The sequence below is a fragment of the Hetaerina americana genome, unplaced genomic scaffold (genome assembly GCF_022747635.1).
Source record: "Hetaerina americana unplaced genomic scaffold, ioHetAmer1.1.p SCAF_11, whole genome shotgun sequence".
NCBI classification, from domain to species: domain Eukaryota; kingdom Metazoa; phylum Arthropoda; class Insecta; order Odonata; family Calopterygidae; genus Hetaerina; species Hetaerina americana.
Window position 1 is genome coordinate 31,181,756 of NW_027286181.1, and position 23,407 is coordinate 31,205,162.

Consider the following 23,407-nt stretch of genomic DNA (forward strand, 5'->3'; position numbering starts at 1 on the left):
CCTGTCAAAATGTTCTGCATTCACAGTTCCTGCATCCTTTGGATTTCTCCCAACAATCTCCTCTCCTCCCACACCTTGCCTAGTACTTTTTGGTTTGTTTCCTTTCCGTCCGTTTGACCTTTTTCATCCTTCTTTACAGTCATACCTAAAAATATTTCTGTCTACGCCCATCATCTTGCTTCAATGACCCAGTTTTCCAGCCACAAAAATGAGTCATGCGTCAAAGTTCTGTTTTTTATGACTTTCTGGGCATTTTAACTTTTTGGGAAAGAAGAAAGCACCTGGAAACGAACTGAGCCTTCCGGTTCATATGTCAGATGCGACCTTTACCTTTGCCTATCGAATCAAACTATCTGGCTTAATCCTGTGCTATGATTAGCACAATTTTTTTAGGTTTTAGTCATGGTAGAAGTGGTATTTTAGGGTAGCCAATTGATTGGATTATTACAAGATGATTAAAAAAACCACGTAAGTGCCGAAAATGAAATATCACAATTCATAAATCAAACTACGCCGGGATTCAATCTCGCGATGTTTGGATTATTCTGTAATTATTTAACGGATTGAAAATATAAAATTGTGCTTAAAATTGAAATACAAAAGCTATTGCAATGGTCATGATTCATGTTATAACTCCATACTCGTTGAATATGTAGTCTGCCGTGGAGCAAACATCAGGCATTTAACTGCGACCCTATTTTCCAGGTATAAGATATTGTTAGGTTGACGAATCATTACCTCGTAACAATAGCGTAAAATATGTACAATGTAATTAGCCGGATGCGTTTTCAAAAGTATTAGTTGTGTACCTAGCTCTATATTGAAAGTTGAGCTTAATGCGTGGAATATTGTAATGTCTTGCTTGATAGTAAGAAACGGTTCCGGGCAGACAGCCCAATGAGACGTGGGCTGTTACATCTTTTGGAGAGATAGAAGTATCGTTCATCAACGTGAATAGAGAAAAAGAGAGACGCAGAGATTGGAAAAAGTCGGACCAAGATACCTTGCCTCATAAAAGATTTTCCACTTGTAAATTTTGTCCCATAACTCGCCTTTTGACTTTCACTTCCTTGCTCAGCACAAAAAGTTCTCGTATCTCAAAAACCCCCTGAGGGACACGAGCTGTAAAAAAAAGGTGAAAGCCGAACTTTCTTCAGGGCAATGGTGATTCGACATCCTCGTGTTCATGAACATCAGCACGCGCTTTTGAGCGATGGAGAGGATATTTAAATCTCCTGAATGGAAAAGAACGTACTATTAGCTTAGGCACCTCCTTTTGATTTTGCACATTTACGCTGTTTCCGAAACTGAAATGTTAATGATAACATACGTGAAGTTATGTTCTCTTCACTTGATTCCATTGATGGAATAGCCATTCTGTCGGTAATTTTTTTAAGATATTCGCATTGTCAAGAATTGGATAAAATTAGTACTTTAAATCCTTGATATTATTAACTGACACTCCTTGTGGTGGAGCCAGAGTGGAAAAATATTCATTGGCAGTTCAGCGTGGGCAGCATTAACTCACGCAAAAGATATAGGAATGTGCTAACGAGTAGAATAGAGGACCATATTCATGATTAAAAGGGCGTGCAGAGGAGACTTGGGACAAAATTGACACCTTAGCTAGGTGTTAATTATGCAATTACAGAAAATTTACTGAGCTAAGCAATGCATACTTGAAAATTACTAATGGCAAAAATAAATCCATATAATCCCATTGGAAATATTCGAAACATTCATTGAACTGTACTAGACACGTGGGTTCACTTTCAGAGCTGAGGATATAGCAGAATAATCATCTGTTACGTTAGTCCATGAGCCAATAGAAATTGGTTCTTCTTCTTATGGGCCACTCAAAATTACTATATTTAAAGCCTGGCAAATACGAGGGTCATCCGGAAAGTAGTACCCGTTCGTGAAATAAAGACACAAAAGTAAATATTAACAAACATAAAAAATTTTATTTGAAAGAGGATACTTTAAACTACTTCTCAACATAATCTCCAAGCAAATTAAGGCATTTGTCATAACGTGTGACAAGTTTCTGTATTCCTGCTGCATAGTCCTTCGCCGCCAGCTCATTGAGATACGCGAGGGACCCATCTTGCACAAATTTTTGCATAATGCAGATGGTGTTTAACAATTTCATGAACAATTGTTCGAGAAACATTGGGAAAATGCTCACAGATGTCATCAATTGTGACGCGCCGATCGTTCCTCACGAATTCGTCAACTGAGCTCACCAGTTGGTCTGTAATGACAGACGGTCTCCCCGAACGCTCATCGTCGTGTGTGTTCCCCCTCCCCATGTTGAAGTTGCGACACCACCGCCGAACAGACGACTCGTCGATTACATTGTCTCCATACATCTCCTTTAATTGGCGATGAATATCACATGGGCGAACGTTTCTTGCATTGAGGAATTTAATCACTGCCCTCACTTCACAACTGGCGGCGTTCTCAATTTTTTTAAACATTGTAAACAATCACAGAAACAACACAGGCAATGCTAGCGTCACGCAACTTGGCTCAGAGAAGGCAGACAAGCCACTGAAGCTATCTGACCTCGTCCAGCGGCTACTCGCGTCGTCAGCACTTCATGCGGCACGAACGGGTACTACTTTCCGGATGACCCTCGTATAAACAATCCAACCTATTAAGGAGATACCTCCGCGGAAATTTCCAAATCATGTCTATATAATCAGAAATGGAATAGTGAAAATGCATCACGTCTTATAAAATTGCAAAATATGGAAAGATTTCGCTTATTGGCACCTGGAGTAATTATCCCACGTTGATTTGGTTTCCAGTGCCTTCTTCCTTCACCAGCCCTTTTAACATACAATACATATATTTCATTTTATCGTGTACTTTTTCTCGGCTTATATCAATTTGCTCAATTTCGTACCAAATTTTGCTTTCATAGTCAAATGTGAGTTTGCAAGAGTGTGGATAAAGAAACGCATTTCTTTCCTATGAACTCCTGTATAGCTGTCACTGTTCACTTCGAAGAAACTAATAAAATCTTTGGTAAAATTAATATTATGAATTAGTTAGATGACGGTAATGAGAATATATGACTTTTTTCCTCAGGACAGAAAGTTGTTGGAAATACGTGTGTAATGGTGAAACAAACCCGAGGGCACTCTTTTTTAAAAGAAGCCATGGAAGGCTGCACCATAGTGCACAATTTATATAGCTGCCGTTAGGAGGGCGAAGTGCCGGTGCCCTCAGCATTTAAAATTGCGTCGTTTAGTGTTCTATATTAGCGTGTAATCATCCGTTTTCTCCACTTGCGTGGTTTTAACACTTATCGAAATTCATCGCCAATTGAGCGAGTCATGCGGTGATAGTTTTTTACATATGAAATATGCGCGTTCGTGGCTGTGACATTTAAAAGAAGGTAGAACATCGCGTGAAAATGAACCCAATAAGTCCCAGCCCGCTGGTTTTTCCAGTGGGCAAAAGGTACCCTTACAGAAGCATTTTCAGCGGCCGTGGCATTATTACCTGCAAAAATATTCGAGTCCTTTCCTAACAGAGTGTATACTTTTAAGAAAAGATGTAAGGAATATATGTAATAATTTGATTGATGTGTGCTGTATTTCATTATATGTAACAGCTTAATTTTTTTAATTTATCTTTTTTTCTTGCTGATTGATTGATGTAAATGAGATGGGGATTCTCTTGTTTTGTTAAAGAGATTTGTGTTTGGAAGTTTCCTTTGAGTGTACTTTTGTTTTACTGACTGATTTTATCTAATATCTTTTATGATTACTTGGGACTTGTGTGCCACCTGACACTGTCTATCAGCACATGGGTATTTTTAATAATTACGTCAACATCATAAAAAAAGTGAGCGTCCACAGGGAGATTATCGAGAAGTAACTGAAGTTTCATATTTCTGGTATATTTAATTATTTGGAAGGAAATTAGGTGACGTTAGAACTGCAATTCACCTCGTTAAATAACATTACGGAAGTAAAGCAAGAAAGCGCGGGACGGAATGTCACAAGCAGGCTCGAAAGAAAATGCCTCCGAGTGAATGTTCTTCAAAGGGATGTCGAGAAGTCCTATATCAATCCGGTACACCTAGAATTGCGAGATGCGGTTAATGTTGAAATAAGGAAAATTCATTTTCTATGTTAGATGGAAGGAGAGGCAGTGTTACAGTTCAACGAAGGGGTAGTTATTGCCTTTTTGGAATGTGCTACTGGAGGTTGAAGCGGTGCTCCTTGTTTTGGAAGACTACACCCCAATCATGGGCGTGACGTAGGGAGTCTATTAGAATCCGCAAGGCATGGTGAATGTTGTTCAATCAATGAAAACTGGTGTATTGCTTCGCTTACTCTTATTTACTTCCTGATTTCTTTTACTTCGCAGGTTAGAATATTTTTCTGAATATTGTTTCAAGCGGAATCGCCTCAATTTTACAAAAAGGATATAATATTATTTTAATTATTTTTTATTTAGACATCAGTCCCACTAATACTGAGAAAATAATTGCACTTGTTACCATTTATAATCCTCAACCTATCCTTTAGGTAGTCAACAAATCATGAAATTATCATACGAATTAGAGTGAAAAATGGATCCTAAATGAAGACAGTTCGCGAAAAAATCGACTTACTATCTTATATTAACTTGCCAAATTCTGAGAAAAAACGACAAATAGCTCCCCAGCAACAAACGTAATCCTTTTAAAAATTAGAATACTATAAGGCTTATTGCTCTTATAAAGGATTTTGTGCATTTTTACATGTGAACGTCAAGTAATACTTTTTACCTATCAATGGTTCATAGACGGTGAAATAAAAATATAACTTAGTAAATGATTATTTAATCATTGCTTAATTGCTGAAGAAAGTTTTTGATACAGCCTCAGTCGACTTTATTCAGCAGTAAAATTAACTTCTTTCATATTTTGAAAGAAGTTACTCGACTGATTATTTCATTTTACGCTAATCTATCAAACCAAACGGAATACTATCGTTATGCGATATTGTGGTATACGGTATTAACCTTATTGCGACTGAGCCAGCGGCTGCTTATTTCATCTGGGCATCGAACCCGACCGTGAGCGATATTGAACTCGTCAGCGGTTGTGTATTAAATGCTTACGTAAAAATCGAACTTCAAACAGTACCATTCAATCACTAAGGGGTGTCAGAGGGAGAAATGAGCATCGCAAAATTATGATATTCGATTTACAAGTCATTGATACTACATGGGATATTGTCTGAACATCGCACTAAGACGTTCATATTCGAACATGGCACACGCGTACCTTTTTAATTAAAAAAATGTTGAGGCTAAATTTCTCTATCCAGTCTTAAAAATACCTTAAAATAACAAATGAGAAAATTTCGACCATAATTATAATACCTGAGCTTAGCTATCAAACGTTTCGGGTGCAACTGACCAAGGTCATCATACGACTATCCATGATTGAGACAAGGTTTAGTACGATCAGGTCAGGTTGTAAAATAACTCGTCAACCTGAAAGTTAACTTTAACCTCCGGTTATTTCATGACCACTAGTTTAGTTTAAAACCGACTGTAAAATAACTTAATAACTGAAAGAGGATGATATTATGGTTACAATGTTCACATTAATTAATGACCAATCTTATTAGTTTATAAAATCGGATTTGTCGGTAAACTTCACGTGAAGGTGACCTTCACAATAAATTACGACTGGATTTCGGTTATCATCATGACTCAAATCAAACATTTTACCAATTAACGTTGTAGCTGAGCAAAACAAAATTGATTCTATAAAAGCAACAAAAACATGAGCAATGCTTTTTTCTACTAGCATCAAAAAAAGGCCAACTAAACTAAAGAACAAAGAACACTCTTATCACTAAAAATGTACCTCCCCGGCGGGGAATCGAACCCCGGTCTCCCGCGTGACAGGCGGGGATACTGACCACTATACTACCGAGGATGTTAATGGACATACAAGAAGCAAACATTTGATATTGTGTTTTCGGTATAGTGGAGATTTCCCAAAATGTTCTGTACACCCTCATTTACATTGTCATTCTGAAAATTCACTGATATAATATCAAAGGCATATTATGATAAATTAATGTAAATACGTAATATTGCATGCATACATTTCTCTTGCAAATTTCACTACGAGAATATTTAACCTTCTTACGGCAAGGAAACTGTATAAAATACATTTTGCCAATATACTATCGAGGATATCAATGACGCACGACATTAAAATACTCCGTTAGAATATTTTACTACCTATATTGAAAGTAGCCACAAGAGGAAGGATTTAAAGAGCGTATCGTGGAGAAGAATGTAGAAGAAGCGAGGTAGATAAAGGAAAGGAATAAACTTTATATGCAGCATGAAGCCTAGTAGACGCCAAAAAGAAATTGAAATAAAACAAGAAGAAGTAGAGCAAATGAAAATGAAGTGATACGTAAACAGTTATGGCTTTATTTATTCTCATGATAGTCAATTGGTGTTTAAAATAAACGCTGATACCTTTATATCAAATAAGTGAATTGGTATTTCATAACATTCAGAAAGTACACTGAGCAGTAGACCAAATTAAATTGAAGCAAAAAAGGACGAGGTTTCTCCGAATAAAATGTTCTCGTAACCCCTTGCATTTAGTATTTACAAATAAAGCGACGTTCCTAAATCTAAACTGTCCTGAACAAAAGCTTCCTGCCATTACAAAAAAACTCTCCCCGGCGGGGAATCGAACCCCGGTCTCCCGCGTGACAGGCGGGGATACTGACCACTATACTACCGAGGACTGTAATATCTTCCGGTGAACTTAAGGGTAATTACTTTTAAAGATTTCATATCATCATTGAATGAGATATCTTTTTGTATTTATTAAACTATTTGCATGAGAGTCATTCACATATTTCTTGCAAAATTGACTGTGAGGATTTTTACTCTGCACATCTGGAAATAGTATGTACTTTAAATTCTCCAGTTTCCGAGCAATAGAGAGTTTTCCTATCAATTCTTCATTAGCACAAATTAACTATGTGTAACCTTACAGAAATTAAAAGCCAACATACCAGTTGCCTCTCCCATTCCGAAAATGCACCTGTTGACCTTCTGTGAATCCTTTTAACGTCAGGCCAGTAAACGATCGTCAATATTGCTCGGCACTTAATAAGTATTTTGCTACACGGGCATGAAGTTGAGGCCAGGATATTTGCAAGGAACTTGAGAGAAACCGGCAAATCTGCCTCACTTACATCTGCCTACGCTACACCAAGTAGGCCGCTGCAAGGGCTTGTGGCGGAGGGTTATCGGGCACCAACTCCTAAAACACAACTATTAGATCATGCATAGACATATTTGGCACTACGCTCCCTGACCTTCATCTGAATTTACTTTGAACGTCCTTCATACAGGATAATAAGTTATTTCTTTCGCATCCTTATTTTCCTCAGATTTGTGATTGAATTTAGCAAGTTGATCAAACGTTGCATTCGATTTCAAGACTTCTCCCTTATGGCAACTCTCTTCGCTCATCCTAATCATAAGTAAGTCCTGCGAAATATATATTTACACAGAAGCAAAATGCAAAAGTTTAATATGATGGCCGTACATAATGTTCTAATCGGTGAATAAACATAGTGTGCTCTTTGAAGCTCCTGCCATCCTCCTGGGATTCCGCGCCTCCTGGAAGGAAGACCTAGATGCCTCCACTGCAGAGTTAGTGTATGGGGAGCCTCTCCGCCTTCCCGGAGAATTCCTTTCACCAACCTCTCCATCGCAGCCAGCTGACACCACCTTCATGTCCCAGTTGCGCGAGCATTTCCGGGAGTTGAGCCCTCGCCCCGCTGCCCGCCACGGTTCCCGTCAGGTCTTCATCTTCAAAGACTTGCCGACGGAGTCCCACGTCTTCGTCCGGCACGGCCCCCCGCGGGGTTCTCTTCAGCTGCCGTATGACGGGCCGTTTAAAGTTTTAGAACGGAATGATAAGGCGTACAAAGTCCGCTTACCAAACCGTGATGTGTTCATTTCTCTCGACAGGCTCAAACCTGCCTTTACGGTATCCAACCTACCAATTTATAACCACCAGGCAGCCCTACCGCTTCACCACACCGCGCCACAGCTGGAGGCAGCAGAATCGGACGAAAGATGGCATGCTGCCTTTACATCGCGCCCAGCTACGCTGCCTGCACCGCCAGACCCTCAGCCCCCAGGTGCTGCACCGCGCACACAGCGAGGCGAACGGACAACCCGATCTGGGAGACGCGTGCGCTTTCCGTCGCATCTTGAAGAATTTCAACTATAATTTTCTCTTTTTCTTTCGTTGTCTTGACTTCATTACCTAACCTGTCATGCTTCCACCACCGCTACACCCTCCTTCCTTGCCCGCGCACCCGTTATCACCTCCTGTTTCCACAATTTTTCCAATGTCTACTAACCACCAGGGACTATAGTGGGATATTATAAAATAGGAATACATTTTACTCTTTGCACAAATTTACGCAAATAAAAAAACCAGAGGCCATGGTATACATACCGATAGAGTGTTTCTTCGGCATTCTTCATATTTTTAAAGTACTGATGAGTCGTGGAATTTTTTACAACAGTGTAATGTATTCTCGACTGCCGAGCAAGCTGATCCAGGGATTGAACAGGAGACTGAAAACATGAATGATGAAAAACAACTGTAATCAGAAAAAGGATATTTTCGTGCTGCAAGAAAAGATTTTACCAGAATAAGGAAGTAGCTCAAATAGTGACGGATTAAACAAGGACAAGTTTACATGTGCAAAAGCGCATCACATGTTTTAATGCATCGTAATAAATACATCCTAAAGCTGGCCCTAACGCATGAAAATATATTTCCGACATCGTATCATAGAGTTCAGATATTGTATATCTAGGCCCAGTTGCGTTGACTTAAGTTATAACATTATGCGTTGATAATTTTCATCCTGGGCAACACCACTAAATCACTAATTTGCTCTAAGAGATGTTTAATATTGCTACGAAGCATGCAGTTTAGTAGTTGGCAAATGGAATATATAATGTGCTTTAATGCATTTAGAAAATTACCCAACAGCAGTATTGCAATTATACATAATGGAACATATGTAACATAACTTAAAAGATGCATTCATGTAAACATCGACAGAAGTAGTCTAAAACGATATCCCCAGCAGAAAAAGGAATGGAAAAAAGCTGCAAATAATTTTCTAAGAGTTTAGTTTAAGCCATGTTAGTAAGACACGTGAAAACGGATCAATGTCGTCAAAAAGTGAATTCAGTAGCTGGAAGAAAAACGAACGTAGGTCGAGTGATATTTATCTCGGAATGGGCATATGGAAGAATGAGTGCCCTCTTGATGCCACTTTGAAATGACGAGAGAAAATATTTCTAGAGCCAGTGTAGGAGTGCCATACATAAATTTTAAATAATTCATAACCCTAATTGGGAGTGGTCGAATGGAGAGAGAAAATAATATGGCATAGTGGACGTATTGCGAAAATGGGGAGGTGTTTCACTCTGTATTTTTAAAGTGATAACATTTTTGACGAAAATATTGTTAGAGATACGTACGTATGGAAAATAGAAATAACAAAGAAAAACCCATGCAAATAAAGAACTCACCACCTGATATTAAATATTGTTTTAAACTTTAGTCTTAAGTTTAGTTGCGCCTTCCTGAAAATTATCCAGGATATTAGTCCATAGTTTTTCTCACGCTTAAATTAGATTGCCCATGATATACCTGTTAATAACTAGCAAATTGAATAACATTCATATCAATTAAGTTTATTTATATTATTATGCATAAGATTTTCTCCTAACGTTTTGAGGTTATGCAAATGATTCTAGGGCATATGAAATACTATAGTGAAAGCAATTTTTAGTCTAATGCCTCCATTTCTATTAAAGTGTTTCGAAAGTTGTCCAAGTCGTTGACCAAGAAATGAGTAATATTGTTTAGGGTTTCAGATTAAGGTAGTAGTAGTAGTATTAGAGGAGGTTACCGACAGCTGAGGTACTTTTCATCACTAGGAATAGATATGCGATTTAGCAGAGGTGGCATTTTCGAGGGATTAGGGCAGAAATGAGAGAAATCCGGCGTCAGTATTATCCTAGTTTCAATTAATGGCACCAAGGGTTCACATAAGTTGTCTCTTCCGAAGGACGGCGTTAAGCCCACTTGAAGTACTCTCCATAAGTGGGGATATCTCTGAAAAATTGTCCCACCACCTAGATTAGAACCTGAGTCTTCGTGGTAGTAAGCCGTTCTACTCTACGTATTACATGTCTTAAGATTACCTGCATCCTCTCGACCGTGAGGAAAGCGGCAAGATTGGCTGTGAACGTCGCAAGCATTAGGACCACGAAGAGCCAGTAGGCGGCCACCAAAGTTCGGCTGGACAATGCCTTGGGCGCTTCGCCCCCTCCTTGCGGCGTGAAGGAAGTCAGGGCGAACCAGAAGGACTCCTTCAAGGTAAATGTCCTGTATCAATGAAGAATTATCTCAATAAAACAATTTCAAAAAGTACAACAATTATTCGCCTGGACCAGGATTCGTACCGGGATCCCCTCGATATCCAGCCGAGTGCTTTCAATCAAGCTACTGAGACGTCCAGATACACTGAAATTTTTTGGACGCCTCGGTAGGTAAACAGATTTAATCACTCGGTCGGATATCGAGGGATTCGGGTTCGAATCCTGGTCACAGTTAATCATTTTTACACTATGAAATTCCTGCATAGCAACGCACATTAGTGGATGAATACATTTAAGTTACTGCCGCGGCATCACATGCAGTTTATCTGAAAGAATTACTTCGTTGAGGAAATCGAGATTTTGGCAATATTTGTACAAGTATGGCTTGTATTTTCAACTATTTATATTGCAATATACTCTTTATCATAATAATTGTCCCAAATTTGGTTCTCGAGGCTAAAGGTCACATGTTGGTGACCGCTAATTCAAAGATTAAAGCAGAAATGAGGGCATGGATTAGGGAAGGTGGAAGAGTTCGCATAATTTGGAATAATTTGGGGGAAAATAGAAGTGATTGACTGTACCTATCGATAAATACATTTATTACACAGATGGGTCGCACTTAATGATTTCAGGTGTCCATTGGTGAAATTTCTCCATCGTAGAATGATGGAGAGATGAAATGATAATCATCAAGATTTTATGATGTCGCCTCGAGACGAAACCCGGTTCATGAGTTATTATATTGTTATTATTAAATACTAATTTTTAACTTTCATATCAGAAGACTCGCAGTCGAGTAAAATGATTGGGTTAAATTTGTATGCAATTTACGGCAAGCAGACGTGATAAAATAGCTCCAGGATAAGGTTTCAAAAGATGGCAGACTTCAGTTTGTTAATATACCCCAAATACTCACGGATGATATTTAAAATATTCCCGTAAATACGTATTTCAATGGTATCACTCTATTGCCAGAAAAATATCGTTTCGCATTTAGTAATGGGATCATATATGCATCCTCTTCTTCCTGATTTCAGCAGGGAAAATAGCAAGATTTTTAACAAATTCTAAGAAATTACGACAGATGCCGCGACATTAACATTTAACAGAGTCATTTGCTAATGCGTATTACAATGCGACACTTTCAAATTGTAAAAATAAATCACCTTGATCGGAATTCGAACTCGGATCCCTTTCAAGGCGTATTATTTTTACACTTTGAAAGTGTTGCTAGATTTCAAATGTTTGTACTCACCTGCAAGGGTATTGGTACATCTTCTTGTTGTTCTGGGCACTATACGGAGAATATTTGTCCAAAAACCAGATCATTATTCCAGTGACAGTGAGTGCTCCCACAATGGTCAGCCAAACCTCCGTTCGCAAAACCGTCATGAACTTAAAAAGGGACGTTTTCCGCACAGGTTTACGCATCACTGGAGGAAAAAACATGATTGGATTAAATGTTTATGTCATTACGGCAGATGGTCGTTATAAAAATACTCTAGCATAGATTTCCACATTAAATGGTTAACTTCATTGGCTTGAAACTACTTTCAGACATTACCAGCTGGTTCTTGTTCCCTAAAAATAGTTTGCCTTTGGTTAATATTAGTTGATCTAATAAAATACATCGTGTTGGTATAATCGTGTGCATTAATTAGTCTAACCTTTGTTATTTCTATGACCTTTGAAATTAATTTGAAAGTTTTATATTATATAAAATCATTTCAAACACATCAGCAACTGCCCATTCAATCAGGTCCTGCATATGTGTTTAAAATCTTTCAGATTTTGTATCTTATATTATGCTCACATATTAGATGTTTGAGTAATTTCCTTGATTTCGATGTATTCCGAGGATATTTTTGCAATATGACTTATTAAGTGTAGGGATTGCAATTGTAATTATTGAACAGGAATAATTTTCATAGTTAATTCAGGGTCTTCACTTCATGTTAAATACTTTTACTGATTAAGAGGGCATTCTGCTCCTCGGATAAACGCGTCATGTAAGGCGAAATAAAAGTTGTAAAAAAGCATGATTTAAAAATATGACGCATACTCCCTGCCTCCCTTCATTCCGTCCAGCAAACCTAACTTCTTTCCCTCCTATGAAGATAGAAATAAATGAACTAAAGTTAAATTTGACAACTCAATGCCAATACATTGCATATATTTGTCCCCGTTAAAAAAATACAAATGTCCTCTAGTCCCTACGGAAGGAAAAGGAGTATATGAAATTTGAAGTAACCGCAGCTATAGTAAATTTCTCGCGACCACCCTCCAGTACTTTTCGCATAAATATGAGTGAGTAACCTAACTGGAGCCGATGTGTAAGGAACTATTAACTAACCTATGGATATCCCAGTCAACTCGAAGTATGGAGCCACGAAATCGATCACCTCTTCTCTCTCCGACGTCATCACCGTTGAAGCCACCAGAATGTCCGTTTCCTTGAAATCGTGAGCGAGTGAAGAAAAAAAATAGAAATTGTTGAACTCAGATATCCTATGAAACGACTCCTAAGGTGATGCCTTTAAATCTAGTGTACCAGAGTGCATAAACACCAAAGTAAAAAATATAAACGATAATTAGTACCTGTTAACATTTTTTAATAACTCCGGCTGCAATCTGTACGTTTGCACTCACTAAATTCAATTAAGTTTGACTCCTAGTTACTTAATTTTCAAGCATGACTAATCCATTTATTTTAGTATACTATTCTGAAGGAAGGATTAATGTTCATAACAAGGCACATATTGAAACTTATTGATCGTTATTTTTTTTACATTTTTATCTCGCATGCCATTATGACTTCAGACACTTTTAACGGTATTTTATCTTAGAACAGACTTTTTTTCGAAATTCATCACATCAGCCTTGAGACTCACCAACGCTAATATCTAGAGAGAGTAAGGAGGGATAATAATATTGATCGCCACTATGAATAACATATGACCTTCAAAGGTCATTTCTGGAAAGATTTGGTACTCTGTTTTAGTGGTTAGTGTGTAGTGAGAGCGCATGAATATAAAGTTATTAGAATCAGTTATATTGCTCAAAATAAATATTAACTTTTACTTAAAATTTTATTATGCTTAGACTCTCGTAAATAACTCTCAACAAGGCATAAAACCGATTAATATTATAAACAACATTCCCGACTTACTCCCCTCGATAGATCTCCGATGGCTCCGTCCCAGGTCCCGTCAGCCTGTCGTTCGCCGAAGTTGCCGTCCCTGTAGGCGATCAACTCGTAGTCCACATCCAATCGCTCTGCCAGGGCCTTCAGTAAATCAACACAGTATCCAGTCCACTTTCCACCTCCGACTGGGTCGTCCTCCCAATACGCCCAAGGTATCATCTGTTGGATAATGATACGTTAGCTTCTATTCCATCGTTGATGTTACCGTTTTAATGTACAGTATTCGAGTCGCCCCTTATGTGTGTATTATTGCCAGATACCTGGAATGGCTAAATTTTAGCTTAACTTTCCGGCCGAATCAACTGAGAGTAGTAAGTGCTACAGTTATCAACCCGTTGGTTGGTTTGATAGGTAATGGTAGAGTTCACCCAGTGCCAAGCCAAACTGTGTGTAAAATGCACATATCAAGATAGGGGGACCAGTTAATTTCCCTGTGCCGCCGATGGTTTCCCAGAAAGATCTGGTATCAGAAAAATCACCGTTTGCATGAAGCTGACGGTGTCCAGAAGCGTCCCCAGAAATCGAACCCAAGTCATCCTGTTAATACTTCAGCGCTATATGCAAAATCACGAACTCCGCCAGCTCGTATAAAGTACAGACAATCACATACTATAATTTATAGGGTCTTCAGGGTGATGTATATTTTTAAATGAAAAATTACTGTGAGAAATGGTAGCTGGCGTTACCCTGTTTAAGTCTTTTCACGTTCAATTTGATAAGTTAAAACTACTAGGTAAATTTTCATAGTTCATTTATTTTACCAACCGTGACTCTGGCACTGTCTGCCATAATCAAGGTGTCGGATGAGGTGAGTGGTCTCCTGTATACGAGTGTAATAGGATGATTAATCTTTGTTGATTAAACAAATAAAAACTGGGAATATACCTGGAGACTTTAATTTGTTATATTCTGTTTTGAGTGTCATGCAGATATCGTTTTATGACTGGCGGATATACGACAACACTCTTTGGAGAAGCGATTAGAGGGCCAGTGTTGAACACTCTAAATGGTGAATGTAGCGTGGTAAGTGTACCTTGAAATTTACGTGATTGCCCTATGTCTTCCAGAATATGGATACCTATTTTCTGCAAGTCTCCGGACTGCCGAATCGCCTGGAAGAGCTCCTTCATTGACTCTGAAGTGGCATAGACCTCTAATTGGAACAAGACGTTGGTTTCGATATCTCGCCAAATATTGCCGGAAATGTTCCAAACTCTTCTGATTTGAATGTTTGGTTCCACCATGATTTCCTGGGCTAAATTATTAAGATCGTTTACAGCTACCTTCCAATGTGGCACCATCACTTTAAACGCCCATCAACGGCCAATGTGGTCAGACACCTTTGTAGCCGTCTCATTGAGAAAAGGTCTTGCGTTGACCTAAGCGTAGTCAAAATCGGAAAGGAAACATCGTTTTCTCAACTCAGATTTTTCAAGTTAAAGCCCTTGCTTACCAGTTCAAACTTGGTCTAACCTTTCCCTTGACATCGATTCCTTATTCTGTGCGGTGGTTTACTAAGGTTAAAGTGTACATATAATATGGTATCATGTCTTTACTCTCACACCCATTGGGCTACTCATGGTTACTTCCTTGTGCCTTTAGAAATTTGCTATAGGATCTACAACTATTGATTAAAAATAGGATCGCTAATTTAATTAAATAAGATCATTAAACTATAATCAATCATAATTGATCAAGTTCATAGGATTAGAAACTATAATCATCACGTAACTAAACTGTGTATCAATTTTTAATAATAAGCATTCTTGCTAATGTACTGAGACTACAATTTCAACTTAGGGTTGCCTTAGAGAGAGTAAAATTAATTGGTCTTAAAAATCATGTCTGGAACTGAGTCGTGTTGATTATTATTTTGACGTCTGCATACATGTAATATACCCCAAACCGCCAAAGTACGATTGGAGAGGGGTGTATTATGGTTTTAAGTTGATTTATTCAAGAGGTTTAACATTTAAACACTTTTATAATACTCATTCTTCGGCGCAGACTGACCTCAACGATCCCCATTCGCAGGTACGACCTCTGCGGTGGCAGGTTTGCTCGTTTTTCGACCATGAGGCCGGAATCTCCCCAGGGACCGAGGGCCGCGGCGCCGTCGGCCTGCCACGTGGCGACTTTGTTGGGCGAAGATGTCATGCCGTTGAAGAGTTGCACGTCGACGGTGAAACGCGGGAAGAGGCAGAGGGCTGATGCGGACGAGTTGTCCCAGATTTCAGCTGGCACCTCGGATACTCCTACTATTGTCGAGGAGGCCGCCATCTTGATACGGAGGAATTGGGGGATTCAATGTTAAATGGTCAGAAGTGAAGGTGCTCGAGTGTGTGTTAGTGTAAATATAATAGTATATATTTACGTCAGCTGCTAGGGGTTCACAGTTTCCCTCTTCCTTCCCCGCGAACCAGATGCGAAGGTTTAGATTACCAGTCATTTTTGGTAATTATTCGTAATCACTTTGTGATATTCTGTCCAGTTCTTATTTTTCCAACCGGTTTGGACATCACAAATTAATGTTCAGCGTAAAATTAATATGTTTGCCTGAAAACAGTCCTTAGTATATTTTGTAAGAAAGGGTAGGTGAAAGGTGTGCAAAAATAACATAATTAATTATTAATCGTTGTATTTTTACCTTGAAATATTCTAACAATAGTGAATTGAGGAGATACTGAAATTCGGTCGCCAATGAGTTAAAAAGAGAAAAATGTTTACGTAAGAATATAAAAAGGAGTAAGTGTAGGCACATATTTCATATAATCTGAAAGATGTTAGTGATATTAGATGCCGAAAAAGACAGCAGCATAAGAGGGCTAAAAATTTAAAATAAAATTATAATAAATAGATAAAAGATTAAGCAGATATTTTTTAATTGATTTCGATGGAATGCAAGGGATTTAAGGTCCGCGCAATACCTCTATGACGGGAACTCTTCAAATCCTCATGTATTTTTTACAATTTTTAAAATTTAAAACTTTATAGGGTACACGTTTTAATACAATAATGTATTTTTTTTCATGCAATGAGTTTGTATTTAAATCCAAAATAATACCAGTAGTGGATCAGAAATCAAGCAATCTAAATTGTTCAAACAAAAGTTAAGTATATACATACACGTATGGTAATGGATTATAGTTGTTGTTCAGGCAATTAGAATGGAATTTGAGCGTGGTAAAGCGTTAAAATTATTAGTTTTATGGATTATATTTTTTTGTAAACTTTGAAAATCGTATTACACTTGGGTTATTTCGTCTGAAATGCAAGAGAACGAAATCATAAATTTGATTTAAAATCCACGGAAAAGTGAATAGTGGGTCCAACTTTATTTCTGACGGGCAGTTTTTTCTAAAATTTAGGTACACACACTCTTAGGATCATGTCCACGTATTGGCCGATGCATTTAAGATGATTCATGTAATTCTGAAATTTTACAACCCTTTTTGTCACTAATCAATTCAACCACATTTCATGCAGGGACTAGAATCAATGTTCAAGGCACAGGATTGTTTTGAGGCAAGGCCGACCTCACGACGACTTCACATATACGGTGAAGTTGAAACACAAACACATAGTCCACTTAGAATATCAGGTTGCCCCATGGGCCTCATATGGGAAAATATGGGTGTAATAGTTGATAGTAGGGTATGAATCTATAAAATAGTAATTTTTCCAGTAATTGTGCATTGCAGTATAGGCAGAGCTAAAACACGACAACAAAACGTTTATTGAATACAAACGCATTGAAAATACTAAGAATTGATGCAAGGAAAGACGTTATACTGAATGGGTAATGAATGAGAAACAACGTTAAAATGCAGGGAATTGATAATTGACGCGAGGGCTAGTACGAAAATATAAAAACAGAATATAATCTCTCCAACAGAGAAAGGAAACTTTTTCAAAAGATGAAAATCATCATCCGAAATCATTATTGGAAAACGGACTGCAAATCCTAAAGCTAAGAAGAAGATACCGATTTTTCTCTTTTCTCCGAAGATGGGGATCTTATTTTTATTTCCATTACCCTTCCCACTGCCGCATAGAAGTCTCGGGGCGACAGGGAAGTAGTGCAGTTCTCCTGGCACTCAGGGTCGTCAGACAGCGCGGAGTCCGAAGCGGACGACGAGGAGACTCGGGAGGTGACAGCTAGTGCGGCGGCCGATCCAGCCACTAATTCCGACACACGCTCCGCAAAAAGGGATTCTATCTGAGAAAGGTCGGAAGGAAAATTATGATTATGATAAGGACTTTGAAGAGAGTGATTACATACATATACTGTATGATTCAAGGGATTGATTTAGGAGATATAAGACACAGGATGAGTGTAGTTAGGCATCGATCATGAGATGAAACGGTTGTGGGTAGAAACCAGGTATCGCACAAGAAGTGTAAGGATGTGAGTATACTCTGAATGTTTATGAAGAGGTCAGGCTGGCGTGTACGAGGCCAAAGTTTTACGGGAGTTTTATTATGAAAGAAGGGCATTTTATCATTTAAAAAATCATAATTTGAAAAACATTCCAAACAGTATCATTTATGACTTTCCCTCATTCAAAAATACTTAAAATATTCCGGAAAAATATTGCCGTACTTCACCACAAAAGACAAAATCTCTTTACGAGTGCACTAAAATTGTTACAGTTTAAGATAAGAATGAAAAAAAACATTTTGCAAACAATAGCAATGCAGTGTAGGAATCAAAATGGTAGTTGGTCGCATTCCAAACCTACCTTAAAATGGTAGATTGCCAATAATAATAATTGCGGGTTAAAAATCTTACAGTGAATTTGCGAAAGCAATGACAAATATGCAACATGTAAAATAAATATAGATCTCATTCAACTGAGATAAGGAATAATTAGTGTCACAAAATATTGATTAGCATCCTGAACATACATGAATTCCTCGGTAGTATAGTGGTCAGTATCCCCGCCTATCACGCGGGAGACCGGGGTTCGATTCCCCGCCGGGGAGATATTTTTGTGGTATCAGAAGGTAAAATTTTGTTATTAAATTCTACAATGTCAGTCGAACCATTTAGACGTTTCGATAGGTGGTGAAGAGCCAATGGTAAATTAATTATTTTCAGGTGTAAAAATAAAAAAATAGCGAGGACGTTGGGGTATGTTTTTCAAAAAGTAAAACGATAGACAGTAATGCCAACCACCCACATGCCAATTTTAGAAAAACAAATAAAACTTGAGATCTTATTTGTTTTACAAAATGCGTACGTGGTTTAATTTATTTTTTTAATTGGAAGAATTTTATAAAGGTGAAAAAACTTAACAAGTGGTTTGCATATTTTCAGATGGGACCACCATTGACAGAGTCGTTCATTTTGGCCAGAGAAATGCTGCCATTACATTGAAAAATAATACCATTCTACATGGAAAGTTTATGTTAATACGTCATGCCATAATAATGAGAATAATAGGGGAATTAGTTTTTCAGAATGTTATCATATAGTAGCAAATTAATTTTTGGCAAAGAACGAACCTCCTTAATTATTTACTGTCTATAAAACGTGATTCAGAATTGCCATATTGAAATTTTCAGATGATCTTACTTTAGTGATGTTGAATATATGCGCGCGCACACTGGTTACACAACAGTTTTGGCATTAATAGGTATTCGGATTTGGGCATTTTGGGCTTACTTACGTCGGATCTGCAACCGGACCTTCCGGTGCCTCCGCTCCCCGCCCCGCCCGCCCAGTCGCCCCCATCTCTGCACACCCCGCTGCCACACTCGCCCTCAGGAAGGAAGGCACAGCAAGAGTCTGTCGAGGGCGACAGCGTCATGAATTGGCGGCTCGTCACGTTGAGGAGTGGGTGGCGGAAGTCCCTGACAGCCAAGATCCAGCGGTCGTCCAGTGTTACCAGGCCCCCAACAATCGCCTGACCGACGATAGAGCATGGGATTGGTTATGTTTGAGTGCACGTTTTTTTATAAATGGGTGCCATTCACAAAACGTGAGGCTGACTCAACCGTTAGATACTGTTTAGGTTTACCATTGATTTGAATTCTCACCTCTCTGAAGAGTTGCATCAATTTAATCGAGTCGGAGAAGATAACGAAATAAGATGGGGTTGGTCGCATGCGAAGAAGTTTTCCCATCGTATCTCCTCCCAATCCGCTAAGCACGAGAACCCTTAGGAGTGATCTTCCCAGCATGATGAAAACAGCTTCATCCACTTCTGCAAAGTAGGAAATAATTGTTCATCTATGTATATCTGGGCAAAACCGCTTAAGGGTGTGTGGCAAGATGTTTTACGATGTGTTAGGAACCGATAGCTTATGCATTATTATGAGTTTAGACATAAATATGAATACATATTTACTCATATATACAATACACGTACAAATACACTGATAAATGCGTGTCCACTTAATGCATACATGGTTTCATTTGATGAAATTCACATTGCTTTTAAAATTAATAGTCTTAGGATAATCAGAAAGAGGGAATAGGAAGGCCAATTATTATTTTCAGGTGATTATCAGTTTGAGTCCAGGAAGCGGAGAGGCAAGCTTGATGCCATCATAGTATTGAGGTCAATAATTGATAGAGGCGTAGTTAAAGCCAGGGACAAGCGTGTTTCACTGAATGATGAAGTATTTATTCACAAAACTTTATTACACTACTTAAAATACCAAGTTTAATTATTCAGTGATCATGAATTTTCACAAAGTAGAGCCTGAAACCATCGAATTCATGCGTGTGTTTGTCTCGAGATAGCGATCGATGTAGTGATTTTGGTATAGTTAATGAATGAATTCCAGAAACAGTAGTAGATTGGAGGGATAGGTAACCTGTATATGTCTCTGACTGCTCAGGTGTTTAAGGTGCCTCTCGATTTATGCACAGACTCATCATTTACATGATACAAAATATTTGGTGGCCGTAAAACGATACCTGAGTGAGGGTGACATTTATAAATGGTTAATTAATCGCACTCCAACTCTACCCTCTTCGCTGGCAAAAATCATGGCCGCGTCTGACGCTTCCTTCTTGGCAATCACCGCTTCGGTCGCCCTTAGAAACGAGGCCATCACGGCCTCCACCCTCACGTAGGGCACTCCCGCGGAAATAGCAGCCTTCCGCCCTCTGCTCCAACTCGTCCACGTGAAGTCAATCACGGCAGACACCTTGGATTCATTGGACTTCATCAGTTCACGGGACACTAGTAGGGAGAAAAATAATATAATTCTTTTTCATTGCTATTTTTAATGAGGTTACGACTGAGTTAATGCTCTTTTGTGATGCGATTACAGAGTAAAAGTAATCGAAACAGTAATGATTCCGTGTTTTATACTAGGCCAATTTGAAGATTATATTACTTATCTTACCGTTGCTGTAATTTTTCATTTTATACATTGATACACTTGGATAATACTTGCATTTCCCCTCTGTCGCGATTCCTACCGCTTTTTCACTTGTGCAATTTCCGTCCTTAGGCTAGTGGTCTTTGTGATTCCCTGCTAAAATATTCCGTAGAATATAAGTAATTCCAAAGAATAAATTCTATGAAATGTTCAAAGCTTCCCGTAAAGCAAGCTTCCTTTTTTACGGAATTATAAAGAAAATACACGTAGCTTGTCTTAAAGAATTTTGTAGAATTAAGGAAAGTCAGGGAAGTTTTCCTCGGAAATCTTCCCAGCAGTCCTCCCTCTTTAAGGAAAACATAGTCGACCACCGAAATTCTCCAGAGGATTCAATAGAACCCCTACTGCAAAGTAGTTATTAATTATTTAACCATCAAAATAATCTGTATTCACACAAGGGCTGACAGAACTACATGTATTTGAAAATAGCTCAGCGACCTATGCTGGTATTCTGTAGCACGCACACCTGAATTCGTTTTCACATTTTAAAAATCTTCCTTATGAATTTGTATTAAGGAAAAAATATTTTTCTGACAGAAATATCACCGAGCCTCCAATTCTATTGTCAAAAAATATTTTTTTTCGCCCAAAGATTATTTCATCGTCGTAAATTAAAATTGACAGTTTTCATTATAAATTAACAGTTTTTATTTTTATAATTTCTCCCATATAGAAGCAATGAACATCTCCAGCGTTCACTGATTTTCCTGGATTTTCCAAATAGCCGTATGTCGTACGAGTTATCCTGGATGGATTTCTTCTAGGTCTTCCAAAGGACTATGTGGGACCGATAAACTTCCTTTTTTATTCGCATGATTATGAGTGAATTGAAGTATTTTGGGAAAGGTACAATCTGCCTATTTAATTTTTCTACTTGAAATATCTTAGGAAAGCCAAGTTGAAAATTATGAGCATGGATTGAAGACTTTTGAGTGGTGGGTATCGACAAGAATGCAGATAATAAGCGGGACAGGGAGGAAGAAAGACTAAGTAGAAAGTATGGTGGGCGAACAAAGGAAGTTATCGGGGAAATCCGAAGGTGGTAGAAAATTTGGGCGGAGGATTAAATTGAAAGGTGTTGAAAGGATGCTCAAAGTCGTAATAGAAGGGAGAAGGCATCATAACCTTCTTGCCTAATGTTAACTTTATCAACCTCGGTAGTACAGTGGTCAGCTCTCGCCTGACACGTGGAGACCGGGGTTCGTTTCCCCGACGAGGATATTTTTTTAAGGTGGCATAAGAAATATTGTTTATCAATAATGAACTTTAAATTTTGTTAACAAATTAGTCCAGCTTGTTTAGTTAGCATTTGTATATCGGTAAAATATTAGTCATAAATTCACAAGAAAATTTTAGATGAAAAAATTATGTATTTTCATTTCATTAATTCTACAATATAGTGACAGATAATAAGGAATACCTAGATTAATAGCAATTGGTCTCTGTTTTAACCATAAAATTTTGAATTAAAATCACACATCATTTGAACTGTGGATGTCAAAAGTTCAAAATACTATTGTAGAAAATTTATAGCACCAATATTTTTCAAGTACATTTATTTCCCTTCACGCCCTGTATGTATTTAGGCTATAGTAAAACTTTTAGGGTGGAGAAGAAAGATTACTAGCTTATTACTTAACAATTCTATGAATAAGAGTAATCAAATGTACTGAAAACGGGATGGCCGTAAACTTGATTGGCACAAAGTTGGAAGGAGGTGGGGGAAAAAACAAAGTTACAAGTAAGGGGTGGGACAGGGAACACACACTAGGTTACTTGGGTGTGTTTAAGAAACAGTGACCCGCGTATACCTGAATAACACGCTAAGAAAACACGCAATCAAGTTTACGGTCTCGGCTATCCCGTTTTCATTGCTTCAAGACCGTAGGTACGTTTATTTTATATTTAGAAATCAATTGTTCGTTGAAATCCGGTATTATTATCTGAGTTCACCAAAAATATTCAATAAAATTGATAATTGTCTAATACATATATTCAGTCATGTATGTGCACTGTGTGTAATGATTAATATTTACGCACGTTTGGCCGGTGTCTTATCGCACCCGGACAAACACCTTTGCGGCGGCTTGTGTGCTCTGGACTAGATACGTATAGATATATACTACCTTGATCAAAAATTTCCCGGAATTTATTCAGAAAATTAAAAATACAAGTTTATTCATCTAAATCTATATTGTCCCCTTCAAAGTAATCCCCATCGACTGCAACACACTTATGCCAGCGCTTGATCCAATCCTCGAAACATTTTTTATATTCGGTTTTCGGTATGTCCATCAGTGCTTCCTGCGATTTTTCCATTACTTCCTC

At 38.2% G+C, this 23,407-nt stretch overlaps 1 protein-coding gene and 3 non-coding genes across 4 annotated transcripts in view; 1 reads left to right on the top strand and 3 right to left on the bottom strand.

Annotated features, from left to right (window-relative positions):
• The window catches only part of LOC139701116 (ionotropic receptor 25a-like), a 44,472-nt gene that overhangs the window by 16,040 nt on the left and 5,025 nt on the right, over window positions 1-23,407 (bottom strand). Inside the window, exons 2-11 of the mRNA XM_071599692.1 lie at window positions 20,662-20,877; window positions 19,724-19,890; window positions 19,354-19,590; window positions 17,718-17,900; window positions 15,695-15,961; window positions 13,646-13,840; window positions 12,830-12,929; window positions 11,732-11,909; window positions 10,297-10,480; window positions 8,525-8,646 (exon numbers count right to left, since the gene is read on the bottom strand). Coding sequence (XP_071455793.1) covers window positions 8,525-8,646; window positions 10,297-10,480; window positions 11,732-11,909; window positions 12,830-12,929; window positions 13,646-13,840; window positions 15,695-15,961; window positions 17,718-17,900; window positions 19,354-19,590; window positions 19,724-19,890; window positions 20,662-20,877 — 1,849 coding nt within the window. The remainder of the gene's footprint in view (window positions 1-8,524; window positions 8,647-10,296; window positions 10,481-11,731; window positions 11,910-12,829; window positions 12,930-13,645; window positions 13,841-15,694; window positions 15,962-17,717; window positions 17,901-19,353; window positions 19,591-19,723; window positions 19,891-20,661; window positions 20,878-23,407) is intronic.
• Window positions 5,882-5,953, bottom strand: TRNAD-GUC (transfer RNA aspartic acid (anticodon GUC)). The gene has a single exon. It is a non-coding gene; the product is annotated as a tRNA-Asp (tRNA).
• TRNAD-GUC (transfer RNA aspartic acid (anticodon GUC)) lies at window positions 6,716-6,787 on the bottom strand. Its single transcript has one exon. It is a non-coding gene; the product is annotated as a tRNA-Asp (tRNA).
• On the top strand, window positions 18,596-18,667 carry TRNAD-AUC (transfer RNA aspartic acid (anticodon AUC)). The gene has a single exon. It is a non-coding gene; the product is annotated as a tRNA-Asp (tRNA).